Source organism: Poecilia latipinna, unplaced genomic scaffold (genome assembly GCF_001443285.1).
Source record: "Poecilia latipinna isolate Pla-1442-1.1 unplaced genomic scaffold, P_latipinna-1.0 Scaffold557, whole genome shotgun sequence".
Lineage (NCBI taxonomy): Eukaryota > Metazoa > Chordata > Actinopteri > Cyprinodontiformes > Poeciliidae > Poecilia > Poecilia latipinna.
This window is the reverse complement of record NW_015113173.1, coordinates 124,329-143,750: the sequence shown is the minus strand read 5'-3', so window position 1 is coordinate 143,750 and position 19,422 is coordinate 124,329. Positions and strand designations below refer to the sequence as shown.

The window sequence follows — 19,422 nt, the reverse complement described above, 5'->3', positions numbered from 1 at the left end:
AACAATGAAAATAAATGTCTTACAAAAATAAATGGCTCAAAAACGTTTTTTTAAAAAGACAATAAAAATCTTCATAAAAATGAAAATGCAAAACAAATTAAAGGCAATTTTAAAATCTACAGCAGATTTTTTTTTTTTGCATTTGACAGAAAAATTTGAATATTACAGCAGACTGAAATGAAGAACAGTGGAGTGCTCATGATAGAAAACATAAAACCAGTTTGATTCATTTTACTAACCAGATTTTAAATGACACTGATTAAAAAGTCTTCAGTACATAATAATAATAATAATGCTCTACAATCTGGCATAGACATAATTTCTGTTTGCTCTTGATATGTAGTATGAAATGAATTCCTTTAAAGTATGTACAGTACAACACAGTATACCACAATGGTTGTTTTATCCACTTTTTGGTTTCATCATAGTTATGAGTCAATAAAAAAAAAAACAGTACAACGTTCCCACAGGTTGGCAGTTCTCTGATGGTTAAGGTGACTGCAAATACTGACACTTACGTGAAAAAAGCTCAAGTGAAGCACGTCTGCACCAAAGATTAACAGAGCTGCATATTTCCTGCCAAACAATCCCTGTTTGCAGTTCAACCTCTGCCTGCGTCTGCAGGTTGGTGTTACCTCAGCTGACTGAAGATCAGTTTCAAACTCCTGCTCTCTCCTCTGTTCTATCAGGAGAAGCTACCTCTGTCAAAACCGCCTTCATTTTGCTCCAATAAACAGACGAATGACGGTTAGTGATGAGAAAATGAAAGTAAACACAACTCTTAATCATTATTTTCCCGGGTAAGCTCACTGTGCTTTGTACTGAGTGCAGTGTGAGTCTGGGTGTGTGTGTGTGTGTGTGCTGTAACTTTGGCCTCAGCATGCTGCAGTCTCTGAAGTATTAGGGAGTGTAGCTCGATGTAGTGGTTTTTGCAGTGCGGCCCACAGAGCGGTGAGCCGGAACAGAGCGAACCCTTCAGTGGTTCTTGTCGTAGTCCTTCACCATTCGCTTGATGTGGAACAGTTTGTGCCTCAGCCTGCGGCACTCCCTCTTCTTAGTCTGGTACTGTAAAGTCTGCAGAGATGTTTGCTCAATTAGCCGAATAAAGAAACAACCTGGAATCTACAGAAAACTGCTTCCCACTGCAGTTTATATAAACCATTCAGCTCACCTGCTTCAGATCCTTCAGCTGATTATATTCCTCTGCAACAAGCTGAGAGACAATAACATACAAGTCATTATGTGTTATTTACAGATTCTTGTCTCTTCTTCTCTGGCAGAAAAATCCTCAAACAGCACAGAAGAAACAAAGAGCCAAGATATTTCAGCAACATCCTAAAGCTCTAGGTTAGCAGATTAAGTGAGACATTTTATTTTAATGGAACGTTTTTGATAGAATAGCACAAAATATCACATACTTGTGAAAAGAAAAGGAGACAAGTTTACGATTTTAAACATTGTTAACACAAAAAGCTGAAAACTGTGGAATGTATAAGAATTCAACCAATCAGTCAATTACTCAACATTCGCTGTGTTTACAGGACGTGTTTTTAACAGCTTTTTGCACATTTAAGACTTTTGACCATTCTTCTTTGGAAAACAGATAAGATAGAGAGAATCTGAGAACATCAGTCTTAAAGTGTGAACTTTTCAAACGCAGTGAATATTTTTTTATTTAAACATTTGACTCCAGGTCTAAACCTGCAGGGCAACCAATCCAGTAACGCACTTTGTTGATCTATAACACAAAGTCCCCAAAAACACTCTGAAGATTTTAACCTGACGAAATGTGAAAACGTTCAATAGGTGTGTGAATAAATTAGCAAGTCACTAATCGATATCCCTTCCTATGCACTTCCAAAAACACCCCAGGACCTTTATTAACTGGAATGTATTCCAGCAAAGATTAAAGATTAGTGTGTTTTTAGTCTTGAAAACAATAAATCCCATTATCTGTCTTGAAAATAGCTAAGGCAGATAAAACTGTGCAAATATGAAACATTTTAAGGTTTTTAAGCTGATATCACAACTGTAGCAACTTTAGTCCAGTTCATTCCTACAAAATGCCAGAAAAAATCTTATCTTATCATTTTTCTGCTGAAAAGTTGAAGGTTTGCCTATAAACAGCATTCCTGACTCTTGGACTTTGTTTTGCAAAATAAGGGAAGAATCTGAGCTAAAGAATCCAAACAACACGTCCATCTCCGTCTGATAGTTTGTTTCTGCTTAAACACTCAGCCTAACATGGTTATATGATAATATCAAACCTGGTATTTAGCAGAGCTCTCGTCGAGTGTGTCCAGTTGCCGGCTGAGTTTGTTCAGCCGGTCGTTGACGTCGTCCATCTCTGCACACAGGCGCTTGTAATCGCGCAGGTCTGCATCAAACTCTCTCTTGTATTGCTGCCTCTGAGAATCTGAAGTTATCGTCGGGTACACACTGTTAGGCAGACGACGAAAAAAGATTAAAAAGATCAGACTTAACAGTTACACTCTTCAATCTGAGAAATCTGCAATCATTATATTCGGTAGAGTCAATATTCAAATGTAAATGGTTTTCTGAAATATTTGTTTAGGTTCTGTTGTTGCAGACAGATTTTCTCTGATTATTGATTTTTGTCTTTTAAAGAAGTCCCAACAGTCTCAGTCTATCAAACAACTGAACTGAACTTCAATTCGCTCCGAGTCACATAAAGGTCAGGGATGTTTTCTTTGATGCATAAATGGGGATAATCTTGTAATTCCTTTATTTAGGGTTGGATTTAAAATAACATCCATCAAAAAAACAACACTGCTTTCGTTCTTTTGCAGTTTTCAGATAAAAATATTTTAGATTGGCCGGTGAATCTCTCCATTTTACCTTTGTCCTACTTCTCTCCGACTGAAAGCAAGCATGTGAACGAGCGTGCCTCAGAGGATTAACCCAGGAATACACTCTAACTTCTTGCAGTCGTGTTGCGAAGGCACTCACCATCTTTTAGCTCCTCGCAACACCTAGAGAACATTTTTAAAACCAAAATAGGGCCTGGCTGCATCAAATTATTGTCACATAAGCTTGTTTCCCAAAGCTTATTCATTGATGTCAGAAAATGTGGGTCTGGTCCTGAGGGAGAAACGGAGCTTCACTCTAATCTACATGTTCGGTTCTTAATGACATTTTCATCCCTAATCCAGGCAGTGAGTCAGAAGCCCAAAGGTAGAAACTTGGTTCTCACCTATCCCATTCCTCCATGTCCAGTTCGTTTCCCGTCTCTCCTCCTGTTGTGTACTCCGTTTCGTACTGGGACTCGTCCATGTCCGGGTTGCGTCTGCGCCTCTTGCCCCTGTTGGCGGACGGCCGGCGGCCTCCCGTCTCCTCCGAGGGGCTGGAGCTCGTCCTGCCGCCGTGGGAATACCCCTCTAATGGCCGACTCGTCATTTTTTCAGAGTACCTGCAGGAAAACGATTACATCATAATGTTGGGTCTGACAGGTTAGGCTACCAGACAGGAAATGTGGGAACCTCAGAAAAAAGAAAGAATTACTAAATTATTGGACTAAAAGGCTAGTTACGCAAACCCTGTAGAGGTAATCATAAAAATTAATTCCAACATAGTATTTAGCAGAAGCTAATGCTAACACGCTAAGGTCAACAAATTTGACAAATTTGCCGTTACACACGACCTGTATGGTTGTTGTGTGTAATCTGCTGTGTGTTTTTGCATCGCTGAAGTTAAATTCAGCGGTTTAAATTTTAAATGATTTAAAACTTAAATCATTTAAAATTTTAATTATTTAAATTTTCAGCTACAGACCAGATCATCTTCAATATGTCATGATGATTTAACCCTGTTTTCAGTTCAAGTTCTATTAAGTTTATTTATACTTATTTATCTTTTCATGTTATAATTTATTTATATCCAACTGTACAGAATGAAATATGGTCCAGATTTCAGGTCATAGAAGAACATTTGTAAACAGGCTGTTGATGTGAAATTAAAACAGAGTTGGTGTTTAAACCAGCTGCGCTTCCTTTAGAAATGTGCGCAAAACTCTTGTCGATATTCTGCTAATGCTGAAAAAACATTAAATGTTTTTAATAAGTTATTAAAGACATGCCGCCCCATCATCCTCCTGTCGTTTTCCACCAGTAGTAGCATCCGGTTGTTGATCATGTGACTCGTGTGATGCAGAAAAATGTTTACACTGCAGTTTTGTGAAATACACAAATTTCAATACAGTTGAAAAAAAACATAATTCTTCCAGGATAAAAACCTTTTATAGAAAAACTTGAGTTTTCTTCTAAACTGCCATATTTCTATTAATCAAATTTATTGTCATAATCCTAAATTGCACAATATTATGGTCGACTGAAACACAGTTAGCGCATTTTTAATAAATTTTCTATATTCTGAGGTTATTCTACTTCTTTACTTGCTGTGAGGCAGAAAAAAAACCAGAAAAGCCTTCTAAGAAAGAAGTGAACTTCCAAGAAGACAGCAGCGTGTTTACTGATAACATCCAGATGGAGGAAGGAAAGCGTTTACATGGTCACTGCAGTTGACGCCCTTCACTCTGAGAACAGCAGCATATGGAGATCCTCGGTGAACAGGAGGCAGGTACGCCTCTGTAATAAGCTGTGGATGATGAAGCCCATTCAATTTGGTAGGTTTGTAGGGATTTGTGGAGAAATCCAAATCCAACGGCACAGATATTAAGGGTTATTACTACACAGTGAATTATGTCAGGAGCAGAGCACACTGCGGGTCCGCAGGCCAGCATTCTTCTGCTTATGAAACCGGCTCTGTTTACTTTGCAGGAGAGGAAATCATTACATTATTTTCCACTTTGACTGAAACAGATTCAGTCCTGTGTTTATGTGCAGAGTCTAGATAATTGTTAAAGATTTCTTCCATGATGAAACCAGAAACAAAATCAGGTGCATAAGAAGTCCTTCTGGCGACAAGCCAGCGCACCTATTCATAAATATCCAGCCTATTCTGCTCTGCTTCAGACAATCCAATGGCCAATAAGGGAAAGGAAAGAGAGTTAATCCAACAAAGGCTCAAAGGTCACAAACAGCTCTCCATGTGGGCAGGGCAATATGTTTTTATGGGCTTTAAAGCAGCATAGTGATTAGAGCTGCTTCTGAGTCACATGTTTAGAAATTCACTCATTGTGGGAAAAGGCTTTGCGCTGCACGGACTCCTGTGTCGCCGCCACTGTTTTCCTGCTGCCTTAATATAGAAACACTGACAGTTTTATATAATGGAGTTTACACGTAAAAACAGGATCATCTGAAGTGAGAAAAAATATGTCACATGCAGTAATCTTGCACTTCCTCATGCTGGTAAAGTGGATAAATATGTGGAGAAAAGAGTACTTAGAGGTGAATAGTTTCTGTACTTCTGAGATGAAGATATCAGTGAGTTTATAGACATTTAGTCAGGAAAAGTTTATTTTAGTCTGTAGGACAGTTTCCATTTACTCTTAATAGACATGAATGACCAAGAACTGAGTCTTACAAAGAAATATTTAAATTTATTATGGATTTTATCCAACATGTTAAAGAGTAAGGGTGCACCGATTGCAGTTTTCTAGCCGATAACAGATCTTTAAAAAGCCTGACCTGACAGTTCCAGTTTTGGCTGACACTGATTTTTTTTAATCTGAAATATTGCTAAATATAGCAAGAAAGTCACTGAGTCGGCAACAGTGGGATCACTATTGTTAACCGCAAACATGCAGACATGACCTGGTGGGCTGGTCTGCCAGTCAAACCTCTGTCTCTCAGCAGAACAAAAGAGGACAAAAGTTGATTTTTAGACCCTTGCTGAGGTAGATAAGATCTGCTTCACAAGGAACTACCAGCCGATCACCGTTTTGCCAAAATTAAGGAAATCTGGGCTGATTTATCGGCACTCTCCTCTCAAAAATTATCCGTGCAGACGAGCTAGCATAGTGGATCTGACTGATTTGCACATCTAAGCAATTTAAAAGAAAAAAACAGCCTAACTTTAACTAAATTCAATTATTTAAATACAAAAACCTGTAGTGAAGTTGAAAACAGGACAAAGGAAAGAGGAGAGAGAACAGGGTCGCCTACTGGTTGTCGTCCTCGTTGCAGGAGCCGCTGTCCACCTTGGTGGGGGGGAAGGAGCTGACGCTGTTAGCCGAGGCGTTGAGCAAACCGCCTCCCTTCTCGGACACCAGCAGGGTCGGCGCATCCTGAACGCTGCGGCTTTCCTCCACATTGTTCACCTAGAGCGAGCCGGAAGAAAGAGCAAGAAAAAGGGCTGAGCACACAAAAACAAACATCTGCGCTACTCACAAAGAGTCGGGACCAAGCCGAGCTCTCTGACTCACATCCTACATAAATAAACACGTCTTCCTCTGTTTTTCTCATGTTGTGACATTTTCATTAGCCCATATATCATCTACGGTCAATGTTTGCTCAACAGCTTTTAAACAGTACGGGGCGACATCTGAGAAATTAACAATTCCTCCTGGAAAAAATTAGTTTTGCTGCAGTGTTATTTTCTATTGTTTTATTATAGTATTTTCATTATTTATGGAAATCATTAGTCAGAAAATCGTTTAAATGTCTATTAAATTCTCAAAACATTTTATTTGTGCCAACTCCCATGTAGCTTGGTTCTGATCTGCGCTCAGACTAGTTGATACAAAACAAGCCAGATTATAATCCCCAACGCTGAGCAGCAATCTCCTAATGAAACGGTGAAGCTAAGAAATGACCGATATTTGAAAAGCAACTAAAAAAAGCAACTAAAACCAGAGTGCAAACACAACACATAAAAGCTATTTTGTTTTCTCTTGCGTTATGTTTTCATGCACATGGAACAGATTTTCTCTTCCTCCTTTTTAAAGTAAACAGAAGTGTAAAAACAATCAGGTCCTTCCTGTGAGGTCAGAAAGCTTCACAAAGAAAGATTCAGGGTTGGTTCAGTTCAGTGAGTTTATCTTGAACACTTGAACAAATATTGATCACCCTCTGCTGTAACACCGGCAGAATGGGATTGGCCTGCGTAGATAATAACTAAAACTAATTTACATGTTTTCAATGGTTTAGTTCTCTTCGGTGTTACATGTTTCCATTTAATATTTTACATGCATGTACAAATGTTCATAAGGTCATTTTAATCCACTTCTATCTCAGAGTTCGAAAAGCAACATTTAGATATTTATGTCAGGAAAATCGGTTGTTCAAACAACTGAGACTCTTGCACACAGACTGTATTAAAACATGTAAAAATCAGAGATTACAGAAGACTACAACAGTGAGAAGCTTACTCCTGTGTAGGATTTCCAGAGATATTATGATGCAAGAAAAATATAATCCTAAAGGGTTTCTGTCCTTTGCCTTTAATAGACTCATAAGCCTCATAAAAATAAAGCCCCTAATGCAAAACCGAAATTATAAAAAAGTACTTTAAGTATGAAGTTGGACGGGCTTTGAATAGGACCTGAGTTTAGTAGTTGTGAAATGTTCTCCTGGAATAGTCAAGATAATCAGCTATTTAGAATATTTTTGTCAGATTAAGGGCTGAAACTGGGACTATTACGTAATTCCTGGATATGTAGACGATTACAGCAACCATACCGACGATTCTCTGCCAAAATGAAAACACAGTGGGAGTGAAGAGCCCAACTAGCCAAAGACTATGACTGATGCCAGCATCAACATTATTAATGATAAAGAAAAAATGTCAGTATTCTGCACTTTCTTCGTAATATCTTCACAAAATCTTGTAGCAAAGCATTTTATTAGGATAAGAAAGAACCACAACGTATAAATCATTAAAAACAACAGCCAACCCTCTAGAAACAATAATCATGGTGGGTGGAGCAGGCTGAGTTCTGCACGTCTCCCTTTCTTGTAGCTGCAGGTGAATCCTGTTTGGAGAGGAATCTCAACAATGTTTTCCCAGGGTGCAACACAAAAACCAATCAACTGTGAGCACAGGATGCGTTCGGCGTGAGTGCAGGACGAACCCGAGGAAGGAAAGAATATGGAGAAAAAACAAAGTGTTTGAGAAAATAAAAGTGCCAAAGATATATCCCAGATGGAAAGTGTCACAAGTTCAGAGGAAATAAACTAAACAGAAGGAGAAAGCAATAGTTAGACAGAAAGTCTGACTGCTACAGGCTGACGCATGCCGCACTTTTCAGATCTTTACCTGCAACATAAAAACCTTAGAAATTCTGCATTATTTTCATCCCACTTCAAATTATGAACTACTTTGTGTTGGAGTAACACAGAAAACCCCAGTGAAATGAACTGATGTTGTTTTTGTGAAGCAGCGCAGCGTCTTTAGGAAACTCTCCCACTTATTCATCCTCTGGATGTTTTTATCCATCACCAACACAGAGCGCTGCCTCCCTCCATCTGAAGCACACAAGCAGCCCTTCTACGACTGACTCTGATGACTTCATGCTGCAGACACAATGCAGCCCCCCCGGCTGAGCGAATAAAGCCTGTGTGTGAGGTCATCAGGGCAAGCCGGGCCTCCCCAGACCCCACCACACAGAAAAGTCCTTAGAGTAACCACAGCCTTAAGCTTCCCTGGCAGAGTGTAACAGAAGTCCAACAGCCATGTGGATTTGCTTGAAGTGCGGAAGATAAGAAATTTAAATATAACTTGAATGTGTTGGCTAAAGCATATAAAGGATTCAGAAGACACCACAGTCTTAAGGCACAGAAAAAGTAGGTTACCCAACCCAAACGGGCGCCGTTTTTTAATCTCTGAATAAATAATAATCCGTTAGCAACATCACATTTTCCAGGGCTCGTATTTTATCAAAATTCTTGTGCCTTCTCCTAAGCCTTTCTAATCCTTATCCATACCTCCTTCTCATCATTTCTTCGAAAAACGCTGAAGTTCTCAAACGGAGTGGAGGCACAACATGACTGAAGCAACAATAAGATGAGGATGACATCACTGAGAACCGCTCCATTATTAGACACAAGTGCTAGTCAGAGGATTTACTCCGCTAGGCACAGGAGCCACCTCTCAGCGCACGATGCCGTTCATGAGGCAATGACACCCCATCTCCAAAACAAACGGCTCTATATAATCCAATATAACCACACATCTGTTTAAAGCTCCTTCTGCAGGCAGGCTTTGCAGGAGACAGACTGAGCGCCGGAGTCTTTGATTGACTCGTGAATTTAAATAATAAGCTTCCCCAGACATAATACGAAAAAAAATATAAGGTAGACTCACTGCATCAATAGTGTAAAATAAAAATTATTTTTACAAATTCCATATAAACAATAAGAACTGAGTGAAAGTAATTAATGCTAGCTGTTTTCATGCTCTACAAATACGATGGCACGCCTGTGAAAACAGGTGAATTTAAAAGGATATTTAAATTTATTTTTGTTTTTCACTGGGTTTGTGTGAAGTGCTGATAAGCAGTCAAAGAGTAAAGCAGTGGAAAACATCCCACACCGTCTTAGAAAATAACCAAATATCAGCTGGAGCAAACCTAAACGCTACGGAGAAGAAGGGTGAAAAATAGATAAAAGATTTATTGAATGATGTACTTCTAATGATTTTTTTCTCATAAGTTTTTAGTCACTATTTTCTCAACCAAACAAAACCCACAACTGTATTCTGTCACAATTTTTCACAGTTTCAATTTCTGTCAGCACTTTCCTTTAAGCATTGATGGTTAAAACCCAAACCTTTATGTTGCCTTTACAGTTGTGGTATTTTTCTTTCTTTTTACATACTATGAAATAACTTAATTTTCCTTGACTCATGCTTTATTTGCTTTTCAGACAGATGGGAGCTGTAACCTCACCTGATCTGATCTAATCATACAGAAACTAATTCATTTATACATCACAGTAAGAAAAAAAGTCAATGTTTCTCACTTGCAGCATTTATGTTTCAAAATCAGTGAGCACTTCTACAACTACTGCTTATGTATAAGGGTTTATTTCTAGATTTTTCTTTTGTAGGTGTGTACAGGCCGAGGCCCGACAGACAGGGAAACAAAAAGACCAGGATTTATATTTTTACAGCTGGAGAACGAACCTAAAATAGGGCGGAGGTGATTAATTTACAGCCCTCAGGTCACATTCATCCAGGCCTGCAAGGTCAACAGAGTCGGAAATTAAGTGTTAACTTTGAATGCAAATCCAAACATGCTGCTTTTATAGCTTTTGATGAATGGCTTTTATTTTGAAAGTGAGCTCTCCATTCAGGCGGCACACTTTGAAATCAAACTGTTTTGATGCAGGAGCATCCTCATGTGTGCATCATTATCAGCTGATGCTGAAAACAGAGAATGATGCAGGAAGTAGATTATTCCCTCCGGCTGATTTCAGAGGAGAGGAACAAAAGCAGAAGAAGAAGTTGTGTGTGTTCATTTAGAGAAATCATTAAGAATCATTAATATAGTAGTGAAATTTGTTGTGTCATGGCACAGACATCTTCTACCTGATTCTCCAGGTAAAAATACCTGCAGTATTTTGTTCTGAATCATTAATAGTTTAACCATTTTAAACAGCCTTTGTTTTCAGTTGTCATATTTTATATTCTAACAATTTACTTGAAAGTAAACATCCATACACTTGCTTCCTTATTAAATGTTTTTGCTTTAGTAAAATACTCTTTCCCAGAGAAGAAATAAACAATATTTGAAACATGACAGGTCAAGTTGATCATTAACCCATATCTCACATATCCTCCTGACTACCAGGAAAAAACATATTGTCCAATCACCATTTTTTTTAAATCCCACAGTCTTTGTAAGGTAATAAAAGGTTTTAAGCACTTACTTTGTCTCTTCCCATAAAATGTGTTATTACTGATGAATGCCATTTTTATGAATTAGAAGAAGGTACGTACAAAAGTCCCACCCCTTCACATGTGGTATCATTGAAAAGCCCTAAATGTCCTCTCTAAATACCAAAAGGAATGAATTCAGTAGAATTGAGGGGGTGGGAGATATTCAAGTTTAGAAATGTCCTCTACAGAGGACAAAAATGAAATACTGGTAGTCAGGAGGATATCGGTGCAATTTAACTAGAGTGTTGTTGACACTTAAAAATGCAAAGCAAACAAAGCAGAGAGAAACCGGCAAGCCTCTCCGTATCTTCTAGGGTAGTTAATGGTTACTCAGAGTGAAACCCGGTTAAAAACCAGGAGAATCACTGGCTGCTATCAGCTCTGACCCTGAACAAAGTGACTCTGTTATAGGAAACACTGTCGCCACGGAGTGACTGTTTCCTCCTTGGATCTCTTGAGGAGCTCATTTTGACCTTTAAACTTAAAAAAAAAAAAAACAAGCAATGAAACAGCTGAGGGCTGTAAACTGCAGAGCAGCTTCAGGTAAAGGTAAACCTCAGCGAGGTTATTTACAGCACCTGAATCACCTTCTGTTTTTACACCTGATGACTACCTGCGCTCTGCAATGACTGCTTTGCTGCAGATCTACTCAGTCACCTACTTAACTTTGCAAAGAAAAACAAAGCTGATGGAAAACAATTTGACATAAAAGGGTACACAGTTTGACAGAGATTAAAAGAATAGGTCACTTTTTGTGGCTGAATCTTTGACCTAGGCAACAGCGGTTCATAATCTAATCAAATCTGTCCGTTAACGTTGTATTCCAGGATTTAAACACTGAGTGACCTTGTTTCCTGACTGGAAGCTGTGCATGCACAGCCTCAGGTCAGTTTGAGTCTTTTTCTTTCCTTCAGTTTAAATCCCACGTAAACTGTGCCTGCCCGAGGGGTATATCTCTTACCCATTCCTCTACGTCTCTGCCTTCTGACGTTTTCCCACCAACTAGAGGCTCTTGCCAGTAGATATTTGGTTTTCCGTAGCGCCAGATCTTCCCTCTTGTTTTCTGAGCAAAGAAAGCAGCGACGCCCAAAGCGATGACCACCAGGAATCCGCACACCATGGCAACCGCCTGAGAAAGCAAGAACACGATGATCAGATCCAGAAACTCCTCAGAGATAAGCTGAGCCATAAAGTTCATTTATCCTGGTACAGAACGAACAGAGACAGAGAAGCACACATGTACTCCCGACAAACACAGAACAGTCTTTAATGAAAAGTGTAATAAATGTAATCAGATAAGAATAGACACTGGTGTCAAGTTTTCTTGTGCTTTATTGGCTTCCTGGACTGTTTTCACTTTTGAGTCGGTTTTGTTTAGAATTCACAGTTGCTAAAATCAATTTTTTAAAGACAAATTAGTACTTTAAGCTTAAATATTTTTCCTTATTTACAGACTAGTGCATTACAGATCATCTTCATTTAGCCACAAATTAAAATGCATTTTTGTACATGAATAGTTCTGGAAACTTGACTAAAAAAAGCCACAGACCTCCTGGGGGTCCACAAAACAGTAGTGGTACAGGTACTGGTTGTACACAGGAAAACCTCCCAGTCCTCCCATCTGTGAGTAGCTGGTCTGATAGAGGTTCTGACACATCATGAGCATCGGATTATACATGATGTTGGAAGAGCTCTGGGCCATGGGATTTACTCCGACAATGTAGACGATGGTCATGATGCCCTGAAAAGTAGAAAAAACGTGTAGATATTTAGTCATACTGACACAGAGGCACACCTGACTTATCTGTTCGTCACAACACTGAATTGAACATATGGCAGAGCAAAGGGTAGAGTACATGAATGACTAAGCCAGATAACTACCTGCTGAGCTACTGCAGGTAGCAAAACTGGTATAACCTTCTGCAACGCTGCATTTTGTCAATGCATTTTAATGTATATTTTGACCATTGTCTGTGGATGGATAACACCCTTCAAAAAAGATCCAGTGTGTCACATGCACCCAAAGTGAAATGGGATTATTTCTCAAATCAGAAGACAAATCAAGATAAATGTGATTAATTATTAATGACCGATCACAGAAAGTCTTCTCAAAGTGTGGTAGATAAAATCTTTTTTTTTTTTATCTAATATTATGTTGAACAAAACTAATGCTTTCTCAAATCAGAAGACAAATCAAGATAAATGTGATTAATTATTAATGACCGATCACAGAAAGTCTTCTCAAAGTGTGGTAGATAAAATCTTTTTTTTTAATCTCTCTAATATTATGTTGAACAAAACTAATGCTATTCATTTTGAGGTGCACTGAAAAAAATACCTTGGTGAGTTATAACCTCTTATTTAACAGAATAAGACAGCACAGTTTAATTCCTTTTAGTGTTTTTGTACACAAACCTTAGAGTCGCACAGGAAGCAGGATTTTACTGAATTTGTAGATTCCCAACTATAGCAAAAGATCGCTCTGCAATACGGTCCTGTATTTTAAAGATGTTATTACTTACTTTACAATAAATATCTCAAGACAAAAACATTTTCAACTTCTTCAAATAGAAGAAAAATATTCATATATCAGGGTTTCCCTCAGTGTATTATAAACCTGGCGAGCCACCAGGCTTTAATTGTACCCCACCAGGCTTAACATTGCTTATTTATTTAAGTCTTTTTAAAATGTTTAAATTTTTTAAGACTAGTTGGTGTTCAGCTATTAATCATCCAATATTTCAATAACATATAACTATCAAGTGATATTTTCAAATTTCCTGTCAACTTTAAACATGTTTTAACTCAAAAACACAACGGTTCACTGATGAATGTAAATAATTTCTACATTAATGAAGTTTTAATAGTAGAAATCTTGCTGTCTTAAACACTAGAGCTTAAACGATCAACAAGTAAGCCCCACTTGTACCCTGAACCTCTATAAAAACTGTCAAACTGAGTTTTTCTTAATCATAAAAGTTTTGAAAGTATACATCACAACAGATAGCATACAGTGTATGTATTATAAATAATGGTAAATATTTAGTGTTACCTGCAAGAGCCCCATGAGAACGCTGGCTATAAGGACGGCCAGAAAGTACTTTCGGCCGCGGACGACATTGGACTTAGAGAAGCTAGCGATGAAGAATGACATACAGCAGATGAAGTTGATAGCCGCCATGGCAATCATGGCAGTTTTGGCCGAGTAAGGAGACACGTAGGAGCCGTAGTTGTTCCCATAGCCTCCATAACCTCCATAACCTCCAAGGCCTCCGTAGGATGAGCCATAGCTGCCTCCAGAGTAGCCACTGCCGTAGCCACCGCCGTAGCCCAGACCAGAGCCGTAGTAGCCGCCTCCATATGAGTACTGCATATCCCACATTAGAGTCGAAGCGACGCAGGCGAATATGGCCAGACACAACACTATCACTGTAGCCATCATGGCCTTGATGATCCCAGGAGGTGACCGCCATTTGTAGAAGTGCTGCGGCCGGTCTTCGATGTAGTAAGATCCCGGCGGTGGTGGGTATGCATTGTAGTCACTCTGAGGGCCATGGAAGCTGCCAGCAGGACCGAAGCCATTGTTGGACGGTGGGCTGTAGGGGGGGCTGTAGACTGGTGGACTCTCGTAATGTTGCTTGTCAAACATCGCTGAAGGAGTCCAGAACTGGAAACAGAAATGAAGAATCAGAGAGCAGTAGAAACCAGGAGAGCAGTCTGACTCAGTTGCTCAGCAAAACTGATATGAATAATGCTGGGTGGAAAGATAAGGGGGATTAGTGAGGCGTGTCCTGCACAGCTAATGAGACTTAGAAAAAGAGCAGTGTAAATGTTTTACCATCTAAAGGCAGGTGTGACCGATGGGGGTAAAAACTTTGTTCTGTTGTTCAAAATACAGTGACTTACAAAAACATTCAAACCCTCAGCGTTTTCACATTTTGTGACATTACAAATACAGGTCAGAGTATTATTATGTTTTTATGGGACAGAGCAACACAAAATAAACAGTAACAGTATTAAGTGGAAGGAAAATTATGCATGGTTTTAAAAAAATAAAAGTCCAGTTCCAGTAATTGCCTAACTAGCAATTAGTAATTAGGCAACTATAAGGTATTTTCTTTGTTAAACCTGATGGTGAACAAAGAAACCCCCAGACAGAGCAGAGAAAAAGTTGTAGAAAGGTTTAAAGCAGGGTTAGATTGACAATAAAAAAATAGAAAGAGATCAGTTATAAGAGAAACAATAAAAGGACAATTATGAATTGTACTTTTTGATTTTTTCTCTTTGTTATGTTGACCAGAGATCTACAAAGTGTAGCTCTCTGGTCAAACATGACCTTTAGCATACCGATACTCAGATGCCTATCTTAGATGAAACTAAAGTCTGACTTTTTGACAACATGCAATAATATGCTGGATGTAGTCAGGAACACCTTGCACACATTTTCCCCTACAAGAGACACAGCGGTGGCTGTATTATGCTGTGGTGTGCTTTACTTCAGCAGGACAAAGAAGTTGGTTGGCATGGAAAATACCTGGCAATAAAGAGCAACTGTGGTAGAAAACACTGTAGAGGCTAAAGACCTACAACGAGGGCAAAGGTTCACCTACCAGCTGCACAACTCAAAACAACCCAAACTAACAATGAAAGGACTTTAATCAAAGCATATTTATGGGCTAGATTGGCCCAGTCAAAGTCCAGATCTAAATTTAAACAAGAATCACAGCCAAAACTGAAATAAATTCTGACACACAGGACAACCAACAATGTACACACACACTCACAGACCAATTAACCTAACAGTTGTGTTTCTGGACTGAGGGAGGAAGCCAGAGTACCCTGAAATAACCCACAATGCACAGGGAGAACATGCAGAAAGACCCCAGGCTAGGAATTGAAACAGGACCTTCTTGCTATAAGGCAAGTGCTACTAACTGCTGCACCGTGCAGCCCAGACTTTAAAATCAATGCATCATTTTCTTCATTATTAACTTAATTATCATGATTATGCTAGTTTTTGACAAAAATCCTAACAACTACAACCAGACTTGTGGTTGTACCGTGACAAAATGTGAAATATTTCAAGCTGTTTTAACCCTTTGCAAAGCACTTTGCCATTTTTTAAATCTTGTGATATTAGAAAGAATTACAGCAGCAGGTTTAGACTGAAGTCTCTGAAGCAGCCGAGTGGCAGAACGGAGTGGAGATGTTGGTACCAGGACAGGAACAGAACAACAACAATCCTCTTCTTTCTGTCTCTTCTGGCTGCAGGAATCTATCGCTCAGCCCACACTGTGAAAAAGATTTTAAAGATTTCAAATTCACTCAAGCAGCTAAAATGTTTTCTGCTACAAACTTGCAGAGATATGCAAGGCCACTGTGTATATAATTTAACAATGCCCATTCTTCTGCACAGAGCCCTAAGGGGAGAAGGCAGGAAACACGTATGACTGGGAAACCATGCGGACAGCAGGACGATTGAACCGTTTCAAAGAAGAACTTCCACTTGTATCCTTTTTCTGCTATCCATGAGACGCTAGAAACACATATTTCATTTTTGTCTGTAGCTAAATGAATAGATAAAGTATCAGTGGTAAAAATCCCAGCAGATACTCCCATGGTCACAAGTTGAAAATATTTCTTATTTAATTTGACTGATAGCACAACAGTCAGAAATTTAGCTGACATTCATATAAAAGAAGGGAGAGAAAACTAATACATTTCACTCTTTTTAACAGTGATATATGGACAATTTTGAATTTTTTATTCACATATTAGTCACGTCTAGTTTAAGTTCTTAGGACAGACCATTGACATGTTATTGATTAAAAACTAAGTAATTAAGTCAATAATTTCTGTCAGAAATTTGAGCTGGACCAGCTGATCCAAAGTTGTTAAATGAATTTTCTCTTTTAAACCATGACAGCACCAAAGTCTATTTTAAGATGGTATTAGCACTTTATTGGTTTGTAATTTAACCTGTCGGCACAAAAACATCATGCCAACTGTCAAGCACGGTGGTGGAGGTGTAATGATTTCAGCACTTTGAGGCTGACATTTTAAATAACAAAATATTCTCCATGATTTTTTCCTGCTGAAAAAATGTTTAACTATTTAACTAAGCTGATTGAAATGTTGTGAAATGTTCTCACAACTAATACAGAGCCATTCAAATGATAATATTATTATTGAAAAGTCATCGAAGTGAAACATATTACACATATAGATTAATTACACACAGGTTTGTGTTAATTATGATGATTTTCCACTTAGTTAATAAAAATATGACATTTAAAATTAGAATATTAAACCAGACCAATAAAAACACTTTATAATAGAGAAAGTTTAATTAAAGGAATGCATAATACCAGTTACTTTTAATGTGACAAACGAGCCTCATCAGAAAGCATGCTCTAATTTAATGAAAATGACTGTTGTGTACTGACATCAGAGACATTATGAACTCAATAACTTTGCTCTACACTTACAGAAAAACCTCCAAACACATTTTTTGTTCACATTCTGGTTTCTGCAGAACAGTGAAGGAAGCCAGGAGCAACACAGCGGTCCATTCAGAGGTTCTGACACAGAGACAGACAAACAGCCGCTGGCACCGTTCACACTTCGTAACTCTCCTTCTTTATAGGTCGAGGGGACACACAGCAGAGGAGGTTTCGCCTCAAAGCCTCCATCCCAGACACCTTCCCATTATCCCCCCGCCCCGCCGTTCCTTCATCCTCTGTCCCCCAGCGCTCCTCTCCCTCCCAGCACAACTTCTCAGCTTTTGTTTAACGAGCAGAAGGGCCAGAAGTCAGGGCTGCTCGTCACACGAACAGCGTTGCCATGGATTCAGAGTTTTAAAAAAAGAAAATTGGGGCATGTCCAGGGATCAAACAAGGGCTCCTCTGTGCAGCTCCTGAGGGGGGTGGAGGTGAGACACAGAGCAGAGGACAGGTGGATGGGTGTCAGGTGACTTTTATTATTGATCCGCAGGCATGAGTGTCCTCCAGTTTACTTCCTGCATGGCACTTTGTAGATAACAGGCAGGAAATAATTTCAGACCTTTTTCTAGGCAATCATCCAGAGTTCATATTAAGCTAAAGTACTCAAACTTAAAATGTATTTTGTTCTTCTACATAGTGAGGGCCAGTTGTAAAACACTGTGACCAACTTCTTATTTGAGAGAAAAAAAATGACTAACTTTTATATGTTTGTTAAGTCATCCATCTATCAAAACTGTGCAGCAGCATTTATCATGGTTGATCAACAATCAAATATATTAGGAGCAGCAGCGTCGCACAATGTGTGAGTGAGAGAGCATCTGTGTTGCACAGCTCTGCAGTTAAAGGTTATTTCCTTTAAAAAAAAAAAGAAGATTTTTGAGGTATTGAAATTCAACTTTTAATTAATTTTATTTTGGTTTTAACTCAGTCAGTGAACATCAGTTTGATTTATCAGCCAGCTGATTTATCAGCTCCGAATTCCTTAATTTTAGGATATCGGTTATCGACTGATGCTTACATGACTTACATGCGCTGATCTGCCTCAGCACAGGTCTACAATCAGCCACTGTCATGCTCTATTCTGCTGTGAGAGAGGTTTGATGATTGCAGTTAACAGTAGTCACCCAACTGTCGCCAACTCAGCTTTCTTGGTATATTTAGCAACATTTCGGACAAAAAAAAATCAGCATTGGGCAAAATTGGAATTGGCAGGTTAGGCTTTTTAACAATTGGTAATTGGCCAGAAAATTGTAATCAGTGCACCCCCAGAACACATTTTATTAACATTTTATTAATCATAAATTTATTGATCATAAATGAAAGCTGTCTTTAGTTGAGTCGAACTAGTACGGTAATAAATATTACCAAAACCCATTGACCTATTGGCTTAGTAATATTTAAAGTATTTGCGTCACAGTATGGAAGAAGCATTTGTCTACAGCTGGCTTCCATGTTTTGTTGCTGTGAGGAAAAAAGCAGTGAGTTTGGACGACGGTCATGGGTCAGGTCAGACACCCACCAGCCTGAACTCCACGGAAACACAGAGACTCTATCATCTGCCGCTGATAAAGGAATTCCAGTTATACAGTCACATGCCGCACAGCAGTCAAAAATAATTAGGCTACAGACAAATGTAGGCAGGGACCCACTGACACACACCCAGGCGTCAGCCAAGGCTTCCAGCACGAGCCCAAAACAACACTGCACTGTCAAAATCTCCTGGGGTACCAAAACATAATCAGAGCTGACAGAAAAATGAAAAACAAAATAGCATAAATTCCTGTGGTGTGTGTTTAAGGAACACACTTCTCTTCTGCAAATTTTAACTTCCTGAGTTAATGAGCATCGCTCAGCTAAAATCCAAACCAAAGACGCTGAAGATCGAAGCTATCCTTAAGAGATTTGCTTGGTTGATTGATTAGGTAACTGAAGAAAAAACTGATAAACTGGGAAAACAGCAGGTTAAAGATTAAAAAAATCAAATAAAATAAAAAATCAAATATCTCAAGCATTTACCATTATGAGTAAATGCCTCATACCGTTATTTTTTCATGGTATGAAAAAATAATACGAGTTTCACAGTATTTACACAAGTATTTTAAATTTAAAGTAGATTTAAGTC

General features: G+C 38.7%; 1 protein-coding gene across 1 annotated transcript in view; it reads right to left on the bottom strand.

Moving 5' to 3' along the window:
* Window positions 1-126: 126 nt before the first annotated feature.
* The window catches only part of LOC106953034 (occludin), a 24,386-nt gene continuing 5,090 nt past the window's right edge, over window positions 127-19,422 (bottom strand). Inside the window, exons 2-9 of the mRNA XM_015041536.1 lie at window positions 13,850-14,464; window positions 12,347-12,538; window positions 11,759-11,926; window positions 6,084-6,238; window positions 3,215-3,430; window positions 2,268-2,439; window positions 1,172-1,213; window positions 127-1,074 (exon numbers count right to left, since the gene is read on the bottom strand). Coding sequence (XP_014897022.1) covers window positions 976-1,074; window positions 1,172-1,213; window positions 2,268-2,439; window positions 3,215-3,430; window positions 6,084-6,238; window positions 11,759-11,926; window positions 12,347-12,538; window positions 13,850-14,446 — 1,641 coding nt within the window. The 5' untranslated portion in view covers window positions 14,447-14,464 and the 3' untranslated portion in view covers window positions 127-975. The remainder of the gene's footprint in view (window positions 1,075-1,171; window positions 1,214-2,267; window positions 2,440-3,214; window positions 3,431-6,083; window positions 6,239-11,758; window positions 11,927-12,346; window positions 12,539-13,849; window positions 14,465-19,422) is intronic.